A 17,175-nucleotide genomic window follows, 5' to 3' on the forward strand; every position below is an offset into this window, starting at 1 on the left:
GTTGAACCCACGGGAGAAGAGAAGACAGGATAACTACTGTGGTACAGGAACACAGGGAGAACATGCACACTCTGCTCAGGGAGAGTCGAACCCACAACCTCCTCACGCTCAGGAGGTAGTAATGTTTCAGGTGTAAATATCTGTGTCATTGTTCAGTGACGTGTTTAGTCTGAGTTTGATCGGCCCCAGTGAAAACAGAACAATGAAGAGATACAGAGAGAAGGAGGAGAGAGGAGAAAGAGGAGAGAGACAGGAGAGAGGGGGGAGGCTGCAGTGAACACACAGGATGATGAAGAGATACAGAGAAAGAGGAGTGATGGCGGAGAGGGAGGAGAGAGGGAGGAGAAATGGAAGAGAGGAGGCTGCCGTGAAAATATGGGATGATGAAGAGATGCAGAGAGAAAGAGGACAAACAGACGAGAGAGAGGACAGGAGAGAGGAGAGAGAGGAGAAAGAGGAGAGAGAGACAGAGGAGAGGGAGAGAGAGAGTGAGTAGAGAAAGGAGAAAGAGGAGTGAGGAGGTCAGTGAAAACACAGGATGATGAAGAGATACAGACAGAAGTAGGAAAGAGGGGAGAGAGAGGCAAAAGAGAGAGAGCAGAAAGAGGAGAGAGCAAGAGAGAGGGAGGATAGAGGAGAGAGAGGAGAAAGAGGAGAGAGAGAGAGAGAGAGGGGAGGAGAGGCGAGAGGGAGAGAAGAAAAGAGGAGAGAGATGAACGATGAAGAGATACAGAGAGAGAGGGAGGAGAGAGGAGAAAGAGGAGAGAGAGGGGAGAGAGGGAGTAGAGAGAGGAGAAAGAGGAGAGAGAGGGGAAAGAGGGAGTAGAGAGGGGAGAAAGAGGAGAGAGAGAGGAGAGGAGAGAGGGGAGAGAGAGGAGAAGAGGAGAGAGATGAACGATGAAGAGATACAGAGAGAGCAGGAGAAGAGAGGAGAAAGAGGAGAGAGAGGGGAGAGAGGGAGGAGAGAGGAGAAAGAGGAGAGAAGAGGCCACAGTGAAAACACAGGACGATGAAGAGATACAGAGAGAGAGGGAGGAGAGAGGAGAGAAAAGAGAGAGAGGAGGGAGGAGAGGAAAGAGGGAGGAGAGAGAGAGAGAGTTCCCTCTGGAAATCTCTGTCAAACATATCAACCTTCTCCTCTCTCTGACATGACCTGTTCAAACATCTGCTCCTCTCTATTTACACTGTGTGAAGCATCTCCTTCAGTGTCATCAGAGGCTCTGTACAAATGTTGTGCTGTTGTTTATTTATTTCACAGTAAGATGTTACACCACTAAGGTACTTCAAACTGTAATCCAGTCCACATACTTGTAACCCACCCAATACTTCTTTTACCCAATTATTTTTCTGCTGTTCTTCCTCTAACAGTCGGGCGCCATGTTGTATGTTCATTTGTGTTCAGCTGAATTCATATTGAACCTGTGCATATATTTAACCCTTATATTTCAGGCAGTGTTTAAAATGACATCATCATCATCATCATCAGACAAAGGCTCCACATCAAACTCCAGATCGTTTTAAATTACTTTTATTAAACCTGTACAAAATGAGCATAAGAAAAACATTACAGACGCTCCAAAGTTATGACAAAATGTGACAAACTGGAATAATTTCACTTCAGTGGTCAGTATGCAGTTTATTAGGCAGAAATCGTACTACAAACCTATAACATTAATAATGGTGATTACATGTCAGATGGTAAGGAAGGTTAAAGGTCATGTGTTAGGCAAAATGGACTCTTGTGTTTTAATCCATGTTCTAATACTGTTTCCTCCTCAAAAACAGACCTGAATTTGTGTTTTGTTTCATTCACACATGTTTGAGTAACACTTTATTATTAGTCTGTCTACATCTCCAATGCTCAAAATGCTCTGTTCCACCTTGTGATGTCATGAAGTGGCAGTTTTCAAGTTAACAGCTCCTTTTACTGTTAAGGTCGGTGCACACTCCAGGATGTTTCAGTCTTAAACGTGCGACCAAAAGCGCAGACCAATGACACGAGGAGAATCGGATGAAATTTTAAATGTTAGGACTGCACTGAAGAGACCGCACACCACAAGCTAACAGCTGTGAGCTACGCCTGTCATGATAATCACTATATCAACTCAGTATGTGCAGATGAACAGTTTTTCCTTTTGAGTGTTTGAGAGGAGCTTAAATCTGCAGGGTTTTTCTGTTAAACATGTGAATGAAACTCGACATCGCTTTGTGATGAGGAAACAACATTATTATAATATAGATGAGACAGAAAACAGCGTAATACGGGCCCTTTAAGGCACTGGAGGCATTTTCCACATTATGAATTGAACCACGACACAGCTGCAGGTACATAAAGTGGATATGAAGTGGTCTTAGTTGCAGTGACAGCTGGGCTTGTTCTGCTGCTCAGATCTAGACAAGAATAGAACAACATTTAACTTTTACTTCATCAAGATTCAAAACAAGCCATAGCAAAAGGGTTAGCGCAACGTCTATCTTTAGCATCTCGCTAAAAGATGGCCACTTTATGTGACAAAAAATACTTTGCAGTGATGCTGCGGTGTTCTACATGTATCTCTATGGTGCAATGTTCAGCAGTTACCATGGTGACGCAATGCAGACACTACCAAAAAAAGGTTTAACCAATCCGAGCATTCATGGTCCTGTTTAGGAGTTTGATTTTACACAAAAAGGTGAGAGCGACTCACTGAAAAAGTGTTGGCTAATGCTAATGCTAGCTATCTTGTGAGGGACTTGTTTAACAGCACAAATCAGCTCACCTTTTGGAGTTCAATTAAATCAGCTCTTTATAAAACAAAGCTCAGATTAAAGTAACTTGAGTAACAGAGCTTCAGACAGAGCAGTCCCTCCAGTTAGCGTCATGCCCTCAGGGAATGTAGATGACATCAGTCATCATTGTCTCTTACCAGAACAACATGTCTGCAGTGAGGACACATCACACCTCTGTAGATTTGCCGACACTTGTGCTCCCAGTCTGAGGACACCACAGAGAACAAGAGTAGTACCGTAGTGCAGTATTAGAATTAGTACTAGTAGTGGCAGTAAGTAGTGGTAGTAATACTAGTAGTTGCAGCAGTAGTACATGTGTTGAGCTGTGCATATGACTGAAAGGGTTTTATTCTGCCTCTCTCTTTATGATGATTATTTATGTTTTGATTTGTATTGTGATTTTAATGTCTTTAGTAGTAGTGGTATTTGTAGTAGCAGTAGCAGTAATAGCAGTAGTAGTAGTACTAGTAGTAGCAGTAGTAGTAGCGGTAGTAGTACTGACCTCTGAGTGTTTGACAGAGGAGCAGATGGAGGTGTCATCTCCCTCACACTCTGAGCCGTCCACTTCAACAAACAACATTAGAACATCACTTTCACTTTCACATTCTTTTACATACAGATATTTATTTAACTGTGACAAAGTGGACTGTTAAATTCTCTGAGGAGAACGGCCTCATAGCAGTAAGGTCACCGGTTCAACTCCTAGGCCTTCTCTGTATCCTAATGTAGTTTGTCCTCATCACAAACAGATCTGAAGTTGTGTTTTGTTTCCTTCACACATGTTTAACACACAAACCCTGCATATTTAGGCTTAAGTCTTCTCTCAGAAAATGCTCTGTTCCACCTCGTGATGTCATCATGTGGTAATACAGCGAGTGCTCCACTGTGTTTTTAAACTCCACACACCTTCACTAGAATCATTTGGACCATTTCAGTCCTGGAATTGCCAATCTCTACTGAACTAAAGGTAAAGGAAGCTATTAACTTGAAAATTACCACTTCATGACATCACAAGGTGGAACAGAGCATCTTGAGCTTCAGAGATGTAGACAGACTAATAATAAAGTGTTACTCAAACATATGTGAATGAAACAAAACACAACTCCAGGTCTGTTTTTGATGCTCCAAGTGATGGCGGCCTTGTTGGTCACTTTGTTGCTTAAATGTCCTTGGGTTTAACAAACTTAACCTTTGACCTCTGACCCCTGAACAGACTCACAGCTGTGACCCCTCTGGACTGTCGCAGAGAGAAAATATCTTTATCATCACATTTCACAAGCATGGTACATTTTTATAACCATCAGTGTGTCTGTGTTAAACCTGCATTTGACCCATCCTTCAGTGTCTCTGCGAAGGGGCGTTACCTTCAACAGCCTCGCTCCAGATTAGCTCTTGCTCCGGATTGGCTGTTTGGTTGCTATGATACTCGGTCATGTGTATTTTTGGGGAGGTAACATTATAACACGTGTCTTTTAAACTCACAGAGGAGGTTGTGTCTGTCCTGGTCCAGCTCGTCTTCCTCCAGATGCCCTGCCCTTACAGATCCCCCCTGTGGCCCGCTCATGTATCGGCCCGGAGACAGAGAGCCCCGCCCCGAAGAGGAGGAGGAGGAGCTACTGCACGAGCCAATCGACTTCTGCCGCATCACAGGAAGCACGTCACGTGACCCCGATGACCCGAAGGAGGAAAGGGAGGGAGCTCTGGAGTCTGGAGGAGAGAGAGACGAGTTTAGTGAAAGAAAAATAGATTAAAGAGGTCCTCTTTAATCTGTCCTTCGGGTGAACCAGCTTCTGTCTTAAAGAGTTTGAAATAGACTGGAATTTCATACTTAAATGACGTTACCTTTGCCGAGGAGTCCGCAGTGGACCTCTCTGGAGTTGATGGCGGCGTCGCTCGGCTGGATGTCTTTGAAAGGTTTATTTCCAAGTCCCAGGAACAGTCTCTCTTGCAGGCGCACCTCTGCAAACAGGAAGTACTGACTTATGTACTGTAATATGTGATGAGTTTTTTGACCTTTGACCTAAAAAACATGGCAAGGATTCTGACCCCACTGTCAAAACTTATAAATTCATCAAATCTGAACCCCACATATTTGTTCTGAGGGACATATTCAAGATTTACATTTCAGACGTAAAGACCTTTCTGCTTTGTTGCTTTGTTTTTATGTTTTTTCCAGGAACAGCATCAGCTCAGAGCAAAACGAGAACAATGGGCTCATCCTTTGCCGACTCAGGAATCGGCTTGATTCTGGATGTGTGCCATGTTGAGGGGGACAGTATCATATTCAAACCAAAGATTAAGCAGAACATTCCAAAGAACATTCCAAAGATATGGACACATAAACACTTCATGTGGGTTCCCGTGGCCTTCCTCAGTTTGATTCAGAGCATTTGTACCTCCTCCAGGGTCAGATCAGAGTTTAGCAGCAGATTTCATTCACAACTTTCTTGCCTCATTACTGACTCTAGATCCTCTTCATTTCTGGAAAGATTTCAGTTCAAATTAAAATGAAAATCAGAGGAAGACAATCCCCAGCAGAAAGTTTTTAGAAATCATGTTACACAGACATTTTCTCATTTTAATCATTTTCTCTTTGCTCAGCTCCACTTCCCCATGATCTAAAATAACTTCCAGTGAAATTTTCAGAGCTTTTTGAGCCCCCAGTGGATTTTTTTCCTTGTCCAAAACTGTTGTGAGTTGCCGGTTTGTAAATGATCTTTTTTTAGTGCTTGGCCTTTTAAAAACCTTTTATACATTTTAAGTAAAAAGGACAGTTTCTCTGATGGTCACTAGTGCAGTTATCATACACAGAAACCAGAACCAGAAGTGAACCCGATCTCAACCCGGTCGGCCTGTGTGAACATGCTCTGAACCTGCTCTGAGCCCGGTCTAAGCTCGGACTGAGCCTGGTCTGAACTCAACCCAGTGTGAACCCGCTCTGAACCTTATCTGAAGTCTGTCTGAACCAGATCTGAACCTGGTCTGATCTAAACCTGGTGTGAACCCTGTGTGAACCCGGTGTGAACCTGGTGTGAGACTGGTCTAAACCCAGTCTGAACCTGGTCTGAACCCGGTCTAAACCTGGTCTAACCCAGTCTGAACCCGGTCTGAACCTGGTCTTACCTTTGTTCCTGAGGGCCTGTTCCCAGAGGATCTTCTCCAGGTCTCTAGTCCAGTCGTCTTTCAGGCTTTGGCCCTCAGCCTGGAGCGTGTACGTGTCCTGGCTCTTTCTCTTCCTGAACCAGATCTCGAAGCAGAGGCCACTGTCCCCGGAGTTCTGAGTCAGACCGATGTCACACGTCTGAAACACAGAGACAAGGACACTCACACAAGTCCTGGTTTAAACCTGGTTTAGACCTGGTTGAGCCCTGGTTGAGCCCTGGTTTAAACCTGGTTTAGACCTGGCTGAGCCCTGGTTTAGACCTGGTTTAAACCTGGTTTAAACCTGGTTTAAACCTGGTTTAAACCTGGTTTAAACCTGGTTTAAACCTGGTTTAAACCTGGTTTAGACCTGGCTGAGCCCTGGTTTAGACCTGATTTAAACCTGGTTTAGACCTGGTTTAAACCTGGTTTAGACCTGGTTTAAACCTGGTTTAGACCTGGTTTAAACCTGGTTTAAACCTGGTTTAGACCTGGCTGAGCCCTGGTTTAGACCTGGTTTAAACCTGGTTTAAACCTGGTTTAAACCTGGTTTAGACCTGTTTTAGACCTGGTTTAGACCTGGTTTAGACCTGGTTTAGTCCTGGTGTAGTCCTGGTTTAGACCTGTTTACTCCTGGTTTGGACTTGGTTTGGTCGTGGTTTAAACCTGGAGTGTGTGTCTGTGGCGTCGTTTTCTGCCTCACTCTGGGGCGGCTCCAGAGGCTGACGTGACGTTTATGGTTGTGACAGAAATGATCTGGAAACACTTGAGTAACTTCCTCATAACACGGGTAACAGAGGTCACGGTCAGAGTAATAACATAAATATGATCTTAAATGACCGCTTACCGCCACAGTAGTAGTACTAGCAGTAATAGTGAAAGTATCAGTAGTAGTATCAATAGTAGTAGCAGTAGTAGTATTAGCATGACCTTAAATGTCTGCTTTCGCACATGTTTGTAGACAGCAATAGTGTAGTAATAGTAGTAGAAATAGCAGTAGTAGGAATAGTAGTATCCTTGTACACATCTTTGTACACAATAGTAGTATTAGTACTGATATTTGTATTAGTTATAGGAGTTGTAGTATTAGTAGTACTTTGAATGACTGCTTGTATATAGTAGTAGTACCTTGAAGGACTGCTTGTACAGTAGTAGTAGTAGTAGTAGTAGTAGTAGTAGTAGTAGTAGTAGTAGTAGTAGTAGTAGAAGTACTTTGAAGGCCTGCTTGTACAGTAGTAGTAGTAGTAGTAGTAGTAGTAGTAGTAGTAGTAGTAGTAGTAGTAGGAGTACCTTGAAGGACTGTTTGTACTCGTACGTCTCGTTTCCGACCTCGTTCTTCCTGGTTTTGCTGAACAGGATCAGTTCCTGAAACAGGAAAACATGGCGGAGACACTTCTTCTTCCGGAACGTCACCATGAGTTCACCCTGTCGGAAGAGCGCCCCCTGCTCCTTCAGGTTGACCTAAAGTTTTTATAGAGACAAAAGCGACTAATTATTACACAGCTTTTGTAATACCACAGGTACATCACGAGCAGCTGTTGGATTTCCTACTATGTGTGTGTGAGGTGGTGTCATATGTTTGTACTTTTTAAAACTTTTGTCTTTTACAGTTTTTGCTGCTTTAATGACTTTTATTTTGATTATTATGTTTTCTTAATCTTTGTTATTTGTTCTATTCACAGTCCAGACTCACATTCTCATAAAGAAGCACAGGTACTGGGAATACTACTCTACGTACTCATTTAGAGTAAATGTAATCTGGTACAGTTACTTTACTGAAATCAAATGAATACATGACTGTAGCTAATCACACAACTTTGGGTTCAAAGTGCACAGAATCAGTGAAAACATGATAAAACACAGCTGTTATAGTGTGACGATGTGAGAGTTTAACTTTTGACAATGAGTAATGAGGAAAATCAGAACAAACGCCGCTGTTTTTAATCCTATGTTACGTCTTTACTCTAATTTAAATAGAACTCTGTGGAAAGCAGCACTCTGATTGGCCCATGTGTCAGAACATGTCACGGCATATATTTTAATTTGCATATTAAGGATTGTGTCGCTAAATACATTTTGTACTCATCACTAGTTATGATGCAATTACTTTTCCAGGAACTGCGGTTATATTTTTCGATAATGGTCCACACTGACACGCCAAAACACTCTGAGTCTGAAGGATGTTGGACACGTTTGCACAGATCCTGAGCGATGAGTTTATACTGTTCTGGCAGCTACATCTGAGTCAGCAGTGAAATCATGAACTTAATGAGACAAAAGAGGAGTTCGGACACGATGGAGACAATTTGGGAAAACTACCATGTGTCCCGAGGATCTGAGTTTTGAGCTTGAATAATGTTTGTGGATTTATGAAGTGAAGAAAGCAAATATCTGAAAACGTTTTTGCTAAATTAAATGCCAGGTGCAGCTGGAGGGTTTCAGGTTCAATTCCCCAGTTCATGTGAGGACTCTCTGTATAAAGTTTGTCTATGATTAGCCCCATAGACTGTATAAAGAAGTGGACTAAGTGAGCGTGATGTTCCACAGTCAAATGAAGCTAATCAAGGCTAGCAGTTGTAGGAGCTAATTTTGTGCAGAGTTCCATATTTGGAATTCCGACTGAGAGTATCATAGCAACCAAAGAGCCAATCCAGAGCAAGGCTGTTGAAGGTAACGCTTAGTAGGGAACGAGCACTTAGCAATGCTGTCAATCAAACCTGTCACTAATGCTTGTGGGAGCGACCACGGGGAAAGAAGGCAACTGATTTGTCTGTTATTAATATTCATATCTTGAGTTAAAGACATAATAGTGAAAAAAAACACCAGGATCATGTAGAGCGGATTAAAACGAACATTTATGACCAAAATGATGAGTCTGACAGCAGCAATTACAGAGAGAGGGGACACAGTTTTTACACAGAAAGTGAAGTGGAGCCAGAGTCGATGGAACCGGAAGTGCACCCAGGACCACTTCCTATTTGGAACATGGCGGCTAGCAATTTAGCTATGTCTATTTATATATACAGTGTATGCTAGCAGGTTAGCCATGTTCAACTTTCGCGGCCTCGCTATTTTGTGGATTTTTTTGGTGCAATTTTTCATGTTTTTTATTTTTTTTACAGCATAAGAGCGCGCACTATGTTCTGCGTCCTGATTGGCTAAGGGACTGTAAACCATTGTCAATCAGTCTCCTCCATGTCGTGTCTCCTGTACAGTACAGAATGTATTGAGACAAATTTACATAAATGTTTGATCGCAGTGTGACTCTGAAGTGCTGTATGTTTGCATGTTTTCTCCCCAACAAACCCACAATGTCGGTGAAACGTTCTGCACCCACAAAGGCCCCTATGACGGTTTGAACTTTGAGAGTGTTTAAACAAGAGAGAAATGTTTGAAAATGTTAATGCCTGTCTGAGAAAAGTGTATAAAGTGTGTGGTGAGGGGTTTTACAGCCTTAAAACATGTTGTATTTTGCCTAATTCTTGCATGTTTGTCTGTATTGTTATAATTCATTGGTATAACATAAATAAAGCACTTTACAGTTATTTGCATAAGGGTGAAGTGTCTTGCCTCACGACACAATGGGAGTTTTTTGTGATGTCATCATGCGGTAATACAGAAAGTGCTCCACTGTGTTTTTAAACTCCACACACCTTCACTAGAATCATTTGGGTGATTTCAGACCTGGAATTGTCAATCTCTACTGAACTAAAGGTAAAAGTAACTTGAAAATGAAAATTACCACTTCATGACATCACAAGTTGCATCCTCACATATTTTCGTATAACTATTCTAACAAAACTTTTCCTCACGTCACAGTTCTGGATGGCGTCCATGGCGAGCAGGTTGTTGCCGTGGCGAAGCTGAGACTGCACCACCTCCACAGCCTGGCGCACCTCTTCCAGCGCCCCCTGGTGTTCAGGGCCACACTCGCGCAGCACGTCCTGGAGGAGGAGGCTGTATTTACTGATCCGCTGCACTGGCTTCAGCAGGTACGACCACAGATCCATGCGGTCGCCGAGGGATACCTGCTTTTGCTGAAGGAAATAAACAAGAACAGAGGTCATGATGGTGTGTGTCAGATGCCCTCCCATTCTCCTGTCTCCCTGTGATTCAGATCAAACACACTCCTATCCCCTGTGTCCTTGTACTGTTTAAAGTGCGGATGCCTGTTGTAAATATAAATTATAGTTTTACACCACTCAAATATCTGAGTACATTAGTTTTGGACCAGTGTACCACATCATTTCTTGATAACAGTTATAAAATTCCCTTATATCCTTGTCCAGAGGATTTTGGGGAGTTCTTTTGAAATTCCTGGGAATGATACAGAACAGTGGGACACACATTTCCTGAAAACATCTGGTAAATCACAATATTCATCTAAAACCATTAAAACCATTTTTTTTCATTTGTACAAAAATTACGATGAGACAAATCCTATGAGTATTCACAGGAAAAACCGGGGTAGAGCAACAAAATGCCATCTTGAAAACAGTCGATTAAAGATTACTTAAACATGAATCACTCCAAATACAACTTCAGAGAAGAAACAACTAGAACATGGTAAAACATCTGAACAGTTTGAAGAACGGGATGAATTAGTTCCAGTCCGGTTGTTGTTATCTGCAGATCTTGGATAAATACAACAGAATCAGAATCAGAAGACTTTTATTGACATTGTTTGTGAACATAGTTCCTTCGGTGATAAAGTGCAACATAAAACACACTGAATAAATACAAATCAAATAAGGGCATGCACAAAGTTATAGAAAGATATGCTTAAAGGGGCAGGGGGGCTGTGACTTTCCTGAAGTCCACGATCATCTCCACTGTCTTCTGGGCATTAAGCTCCAGGTTGTTGCTGCTGCACCAGGACACCAGCCGGTCCACCTCCCTCCTGTAGGCAGACTCATCGCCGTCCGAGATGAGTCCGATGAGGGTGGTGTCATCTGCAAACTTAACCAGTTTGACGGAGTCGTGGCTGGAGGTGCAGCAGTTGGTGTACAGGGAGAAGAGCAGGGGAGAAAGTACACAGCCCTGTGGAGATCCTGTGCTGATAGCCCGAGTGTCCGAGACATTATTTCCCAGCCACACACGCTGTCTCCTGTCCGTCAGGAAGTCAGTGATGCACCTGCAGGTGGAGTCAGGCACGTTGAGCTGAGCGAGCTTGTCCTGGAGCAGAGCAGGGGGGATGGTGTTGAATGCAGAGCTGAAGTCCATAAACAGGATCCTGGCGTAGGTTCCCAGGGAGTCCAGATGCTGGAGGATGGAGTGAAGGGCCAGGTTAATGGCGTCGTCTACAGACCGATTGGCTCTGTAGGCAAACTGCAGAGGGTCGAGGAGGGGGGAGGTGAAGGATTTGAGGTGGTGCAGGACCAAGCGCTCATTGACTTCATGACCACAGACGTCAGTGGGGACGTGACATGACTCCAGGGAGGTGTTAAAGATGTCCGTGAAGACAGGAGCCAGTTCCTCAGCACAGTGTATAAGGGTGGAAGGAGAGACACCATCTGGTCCCTTGGCCTTACGGGGGTTTTGCTTCCTGAAAAGCTTAGTCACGTCCTGCTCCAAAACTGTGAGGGCAGTGGGGGAGGAGGAGGGGTCCGAGGTGGGTTTGGAGGTAATGTCCATGATGGTGAGGGAGGGGGGAGAGGGGTGTGAGACTTCAAACCTGCTCCAGATGTGTATTGTACTTTGCTTTAGCCTTCTCCGCCTCTTTACTAAACGCATACTTGCAACGCCTGTAGCCTTCATGATCTTCTGCCCTGTAAGCCATCTCCTTTTCTCTCCTCAGTCCTCTGTCTCAGTCTGGGTGTGAACCAGGGTTTGTCGTTGTTAAAAGTCACCCTGGTGCATGATGGAATGATGTCCTCACAGAACTGAATGTATGACGTCACAGTGTCTGTGTACTCATCCAAACTGTCTGTGGCAGCCTTGAATACATCCCAATCTGTAGTGTCCAAACACGTGCAAAGCTCCTCCACAGCCTCACTGGTCCACTTCTTAGAAGTCCTCACAGCAGGTTTGGAGAGTTTCAGCTGATGTTTGTAAGCAGGAATGAGGTGACAGCGAATCCTAGAGCAGCGGGGCACGGCTCTGTAGGCTCCACTGACCGTTGTGTAACAATAATCCAATGTTTTCTGCTCTCTCGTCGGGCATTTAATAAACTGTTTGTACTTGGACAGAATGTTTCTTTATTGAGGTGTTATGATCCGAGAATCATCCCGTCCACTCTCTGGCGTCATACAGGATTTATAGAACCATAGTTACATTCATAACTTTGGTTTTCAGTGTCGTTCAGTCAGTTAGCCTTTATTGGCGACAGTGGCTCAGTTGGTAGAGCAAATGTCGATTCCAGCTCTCACAGATGAACGCTGTAGTTGTGTCCCTGGGCAAGACACTTGACCCCCTTCGCCCCAGTGTCTGTGTACACTGGTGTATGAATGTGTGTGAATGTGTATGTGTGTGTGTGTGTGTAGGGGTGTGTGTGGGGGTGTGTGTGTGTGGGGGTGAATGTGTATGAATGTATGTATGCATGTGTGTGTGACTGTGTGTGTGAGTGTTTGTGTGAATGTGTGAGTGGCTTTGAGTGACTTGAAGGTGGAAATGTGCTGTATAAAATATAACCCTTTGCCATTTCTTGTCCCTGTATGGTCATTTATCTTCTCCATCTGACCCCTCTGAAACATCCTTTTCTAAGCAAATTATTCCTTTTTTCTCACCTTGAAGAAGGTTTTCCCGTGGGCGATGAGGAGCCTGTCGGACACTGGTTTGTTTTTACTATAAAGAGCGTACAGGGCGAAGCTGTCACTCTGGAACACAAAAACAAAACACAATTATTAACAATGTGTGTCAGATGCCCTCCCATCCTCCTGTACCCTGTGTGTCAGATGCCGTCCCATCCTCCTGTACCCTGTGTGTCAGATGCCCTCCCATCCTCCTGTACCCTGTGTGTCAGATGCCCTCCCATCCTCCTGTACCCTGTGTGTCAGATGCCCTCCCATCCTCCTGTACCCTGTGTGTGTCAGATGCCCTCCCTCCTCCTGTAAGGTTAGACTGAGATGACGCAGGTCATATGTTTGTAGTCAATCTGCAGATGTGGTGGTGTTGGGAGAGTTCTTTTAAAATTCCTGAGAATGATGCAGTGGGATACACATTTGACCCTGAACAGTGTATTTTTTTAAGGGAACAGGATTATGTTGAACCAGCTCTATTCTGCTTGTGTCTTTATAGTTATGTTCTAAATTAAATCCCAATATTCAAAATCTTCATAAAAGAAACAAATCCGCTGACTTCCTCGTTAGAAAACTGCAGTGCCCAATGGGAGCTGATGTCGCCGTCAACGTCATAACAACAAAGTGCAGCATGGTGTTGGCGCCCCCTATGGATAGCTGCACATTACACTAGAACAGCACATTTTTTTTCATTTGTAACAAAATGACTACGCGACTGTAACATAATGACTACGAGTATCACTGATTAATAACAAACTGAAGAAGGAAGTGCGTACGTCACAGTGGGTGCGTGCGTCACAGTGGTGGTGTACGTCACAGTGGTGGTGTACGTCACAGTGGTAGTGTACGTCACAGTGGGCATGTACGTCACAGTGGTAGTGTACGTCACAGTGGTAGTGTACGTCACAGTGGTGGTGTACGTCACAGTGGTAGTGTATGTCACAGTGGGAGTGTCACAGTGGCTGTTTATGTCACAGTGGGTGTGTACCGGTGAAGGTTAAACGGGGGTAGATGTACAAAATAACGTCTTGAAAATAGTCACTTAAAGATTATTCAAACATGAATCACTCTAAATACAACTTCAGAGGCTCAATGACGACTAGAACATCAGAACAATTGATTTTGCAGAATAGGTCAACTTGATGAGGAAGATGAGGAAAACGGTTAAGATGAGGGTGATTGGGGATAGTTAACATGTAGCAGTTCATAGCGACAGAAGCTAACACAGTGGTTCTTAACCTGGGTTCGATCAAACCCTAGGGGTTCTGTGAGTCAGTCTCAGGGGTTCGGCGGAGGTCAAGACACACACCTGACTCATATGATTCGCAGATTGCGAGCGTCTCCAGGGGAGAAGACACTCGGTGCCAGGGGAAGAAGAAGAAGAGTCCACCTGGGTTTGGCTTGTTTCTCTCTAGTTTACACTGGTTCTTTTAAAGCTCTTTGGAGGAGAGGTTTGGATAGTAAGGTAAGTTGCTGTCAGTTTGTCCCTGTCAGGCTAAGAGCGCTTTCCTGGTGGAAATCGCTGGGGTGGAAGTGGAGAGGAAAGTGGCTGAAGCTCTGCTTGGGAGCACTCCGAGGCTGCAGGTGGGTCGCAGTTTCGGTTGCCTTACCGGGCTTGCGGGCTATTGTGCATAACAACCCACCACAAGTACTTCTCTGAAGACTAGGGGGGGAGATTAGTTAGATAATTGGACAGGTAGTTAGAGGGACATAGCTGCAGTGACTCCTTGCTATTAGCTAGCAGTTAATCTACGTGGGCTGTTTGGCGTTCAGAGTGCAGCCATATAGAAAACCCTCACTCAGGTGTTTTAAATGTCAGCGCTACGGGCATGTTGCCACGGTGTGTCGGGGGGAGCGCAAGTGCGGAAAGTGTGGGGGTAACCATGAGTTTGCTGAGTGTAAGGAGGCGACGCTCAAGTGTGGCACTTGTGGAGGCGGGCATATTGCTGGCAGTAGGGAGTGTGAACACTACAAGCAAGCTGCTAAAGTGCAGAGTTACAAGGAGGCTAATAAAGGTGTGACTTACGCTGATGCTCTTAAACATGTGAAGCAGCAGAGTGCCCCCACTATTATGTCAGCTGTAGCGGGGGACTCTGTAGTTGTGAATACAGTGAACTTTCTGGCTTTTATTGCCGAAGTGATGTGAGGTTTTAAAAAAGCAAAAAACAACTCTGATATTGTGCGAGCTGTGGCTGACAGTGCTCAAAAAATCTTGGGGACTCCCCGGGTAGATCCAGAGTACCTGTACAATTTGTTTTTTGAAAAAGATAAAACGCAGACTGGCGCTGCCCCAAGTTCTCATGATGATGGTGGGGGGGGGGGGGGGGGGCTACTTAATCTTGTGATGATATTCCACATCTTTCAATGGAATGCGAGTTAAAAGGGTTTATTGGGGCATTTAAAGAGTCACATGTGCCGAAAATTATTTGTATACAAGAGACTTGGTTAAGGCCGTGTTTAGATTTTGTAATTCCTGGTTATGTATTAATACTATATGGGAGGTGGGGCAGCTGCCCAAAGACTGGAGGCATGCAGTCATTGTGCCTATTCTGAAACCAGGTAAAGACTCAGCGTGTCCCTTGTCTTATAGGCCAATAGCTCTGACAACTGTATTGTGTAAAATCATGGAGAGGATGGTAACAGATCAGTTGGTTTATAGATTGGAAAAAAGGGTATTTAACACCTGCCCAAAATGGTTTTAGAAAAGGCAGGGCCACAATGGACTCTGTGATAGTACTCGATGATGAAATCAAAAAAGCACTTATAAACCGTGAAGTTGTGATGACTGTTTTTCTGGACGTTGAAAAAGCCTATGATATGCTTTGGAAGGAAGGCTTGCTTATTAAACTGTATGACGCAGGAATTGGGGGCAGAATGTTTAACTGGATTAAGAGCTTCCTGAGTGGACGGAGTATACAGGTCCGAGTTGGGGAGTTGTTTTCTGGAATATATAGTGTGGATAATGGGAACCCGCAAGGTAGTGTAATCAGTCCTATCTTATTTAATATAATGATTAATGACATGTTTAGTGCTTTGGGAGACGGGTTTGGGAGGTCCTTGTTTGCCGACGACGGTGCCCTTTGGAAGAGGGGAAGGAACACAAAGTTCCTTTTTAGTCAGATGCAGTCAGCACTTGATAAAGTCCAGGGAATGGCAGATAGATAGGGGTTTAGACTGTCCGTCGCTAAGTCCAAATTTGTCATTTTTGGAAGGAAAAAGAATATTGGATGTCATAATTTGAAATTGTATGGGGAACCTGTTGAAAGAGTGCGAGTGTTTAAATTCCTTGGTGTATGGATGGATGAAAAATTGACATATGGAGACCATGTTCAGAGAATGGTGGATAAATGTTGCAAGGTTATAAACATAAAGAGGTGCCTTACCGGCTCAACCTGGGGTGCAGGAAGGGATGCACTTTTAATGATCTATAAGGCAATGATTTGGTCTGTGTTTGATTATGGATGTGTAGTATATGGGTCTGCAGCTCAGTCGACATTGGCAAAGTTGGATGTAGTGCAGGCAAGAGCACTTCGGTTGTGCACTGGGGCCATGAGAATGACATCAATTTCTGCACTGTTGGTGGAGGCAGGTGAAATACCTTTGACCCTGCGACGTAAAAAATTGGCTTTCAATTATTTTGTGAAATTAAAAGGGGCTGAAAAATCACTGCTGTCCACCCGAGAGCTAGAAGAAAGCTGGGAGTTTAGTCAGAGTGCTAGCAGAATTAATAGATATAGCTTTTTACAACGTGTAGAGGGAGGTTTTAGGGAACTTGGAGTTGAAAGCAGTGAAATTGTGGCTCCGGTGCAGTGGCCTGTGCGTGGCTGTGGCATGAGCCTATTATTGATCTGTCAATAAAGAAGCTAGCCAAAAGTGGTTGCAAGGGAAATCTGGCGCCCTATGTGAGAGATTATCTCGAGAACCAGTGGGAGGGGGTCACCCAAATATACACAGATGGGTCTAGAGACCCTGAACATAATAAAGTCGGGTTTGGCTTCTTGGTTCCCCAGTTCCGTATCCAACAAAGTCACCGGCTCCCAGATGATATTTCTATTTTCTCTGCTGAACTGATTGCAATTCTGTGGGCACTGTGGTGGCTGGAGGAAGTAGGAGTTAAGAGTTCAGTAATTTGCACTGATTCACTGTCAGCATTGATGGCCTTGGAAGGGGGAGAAGGAAGTAAGAGATGTCCTGACATGGTGAATGAGACTGTAATAATGGTGTATAAACTTGAGTTAGCTGGTTTTGATGTGGGGTTTTTATGGGTCCCAGCTCATGCTGGTCTTGAGGGAAACGATGTTGCAGACAGTCTTGCTAAGGCTAGTCTAAAGAAGTCAGAAATACACCTCAGAGTACCTCTTGGTAGGATGGAGTGTCATTCTATTATACAGGCCAGTATTAAAAAGCAATGGCAACAAAAGTGGGATGATGAAACAAAAGGGAGACAGATGCACAGCATAGTTTCAACAGTTAATGACCCTTCTAGGCCCGTCCTCTCACGCCAGGATGACACTAAACTGACATGCCT

The 17,175-nt window shown here is 44.1% G+C and overlaps 1 protein-coding gene across 1 annotated transcript in view; it reads right to left on the bottom strand.

The window, feature by feature from the left end:
- Positions 1-1,533: 1,533 nt before the first annotated feature.
- Positions 1,534-17,175, bottom strand: part of LOC117371276 (pleckstrin homology domain-containing family G member 4B-like) — a 54,002-nt gene continuing 38,360 nt past the window's right edge. The window contains exons 17-25 of the mRNA XM_033966923.2: positions 12,636-12,725; positions 9,723-9,947; positions 7,201-7,371; positions 5,893-6,070; positions 4,612-4,728; positions 4,252-4,476; positions 3,272-3,333; positions 2,907-2,974; positions 1,534-2,391 (exon numbers count right to left, since the gene is read on the bottom strand). Coding sequence (XP_033822814.1) covers positions 2,936-2,974; positions 3,272-3,333; positions 4,252-4,476; positions 4,612-4,728; positions 5,893-6,070; positions 7,201-7,371; positions 9,723-9,947; positions 12,636-12,725 — 1,107 coding nt within the window. The 3' untranslated portion in view covers positions 1,534-2,391; positions 2,907-2,935. The remainder of the gene's footprint in view (positions 2,392-2,906; positions 2,975-3,271; positions 3,334-4,251; positions 4,477-4,611; positions 4,729-5,892; positions 6,071-7,200; positions 7,372-9,722; positions 9,948-12,635; positions 12,726-17,175) is intronic.

The sequence above is a fragment of the Periophthalmus magnuspinnatus genome, chromosome 5 (genome assembly GCF_009829125.3).
Source record: "Periophthalmus magnuspinnatus isolate fPerMag1 chromosome 5, fPerMag1.2.pri, whole genome shotgun sequence".
NCBI lineage: Eukaryota > Metazoa > Chordata > Actinopteri > Gobiiformes > Gobiidae > Periophthalmus > Periophthalmus magnuspinnatus.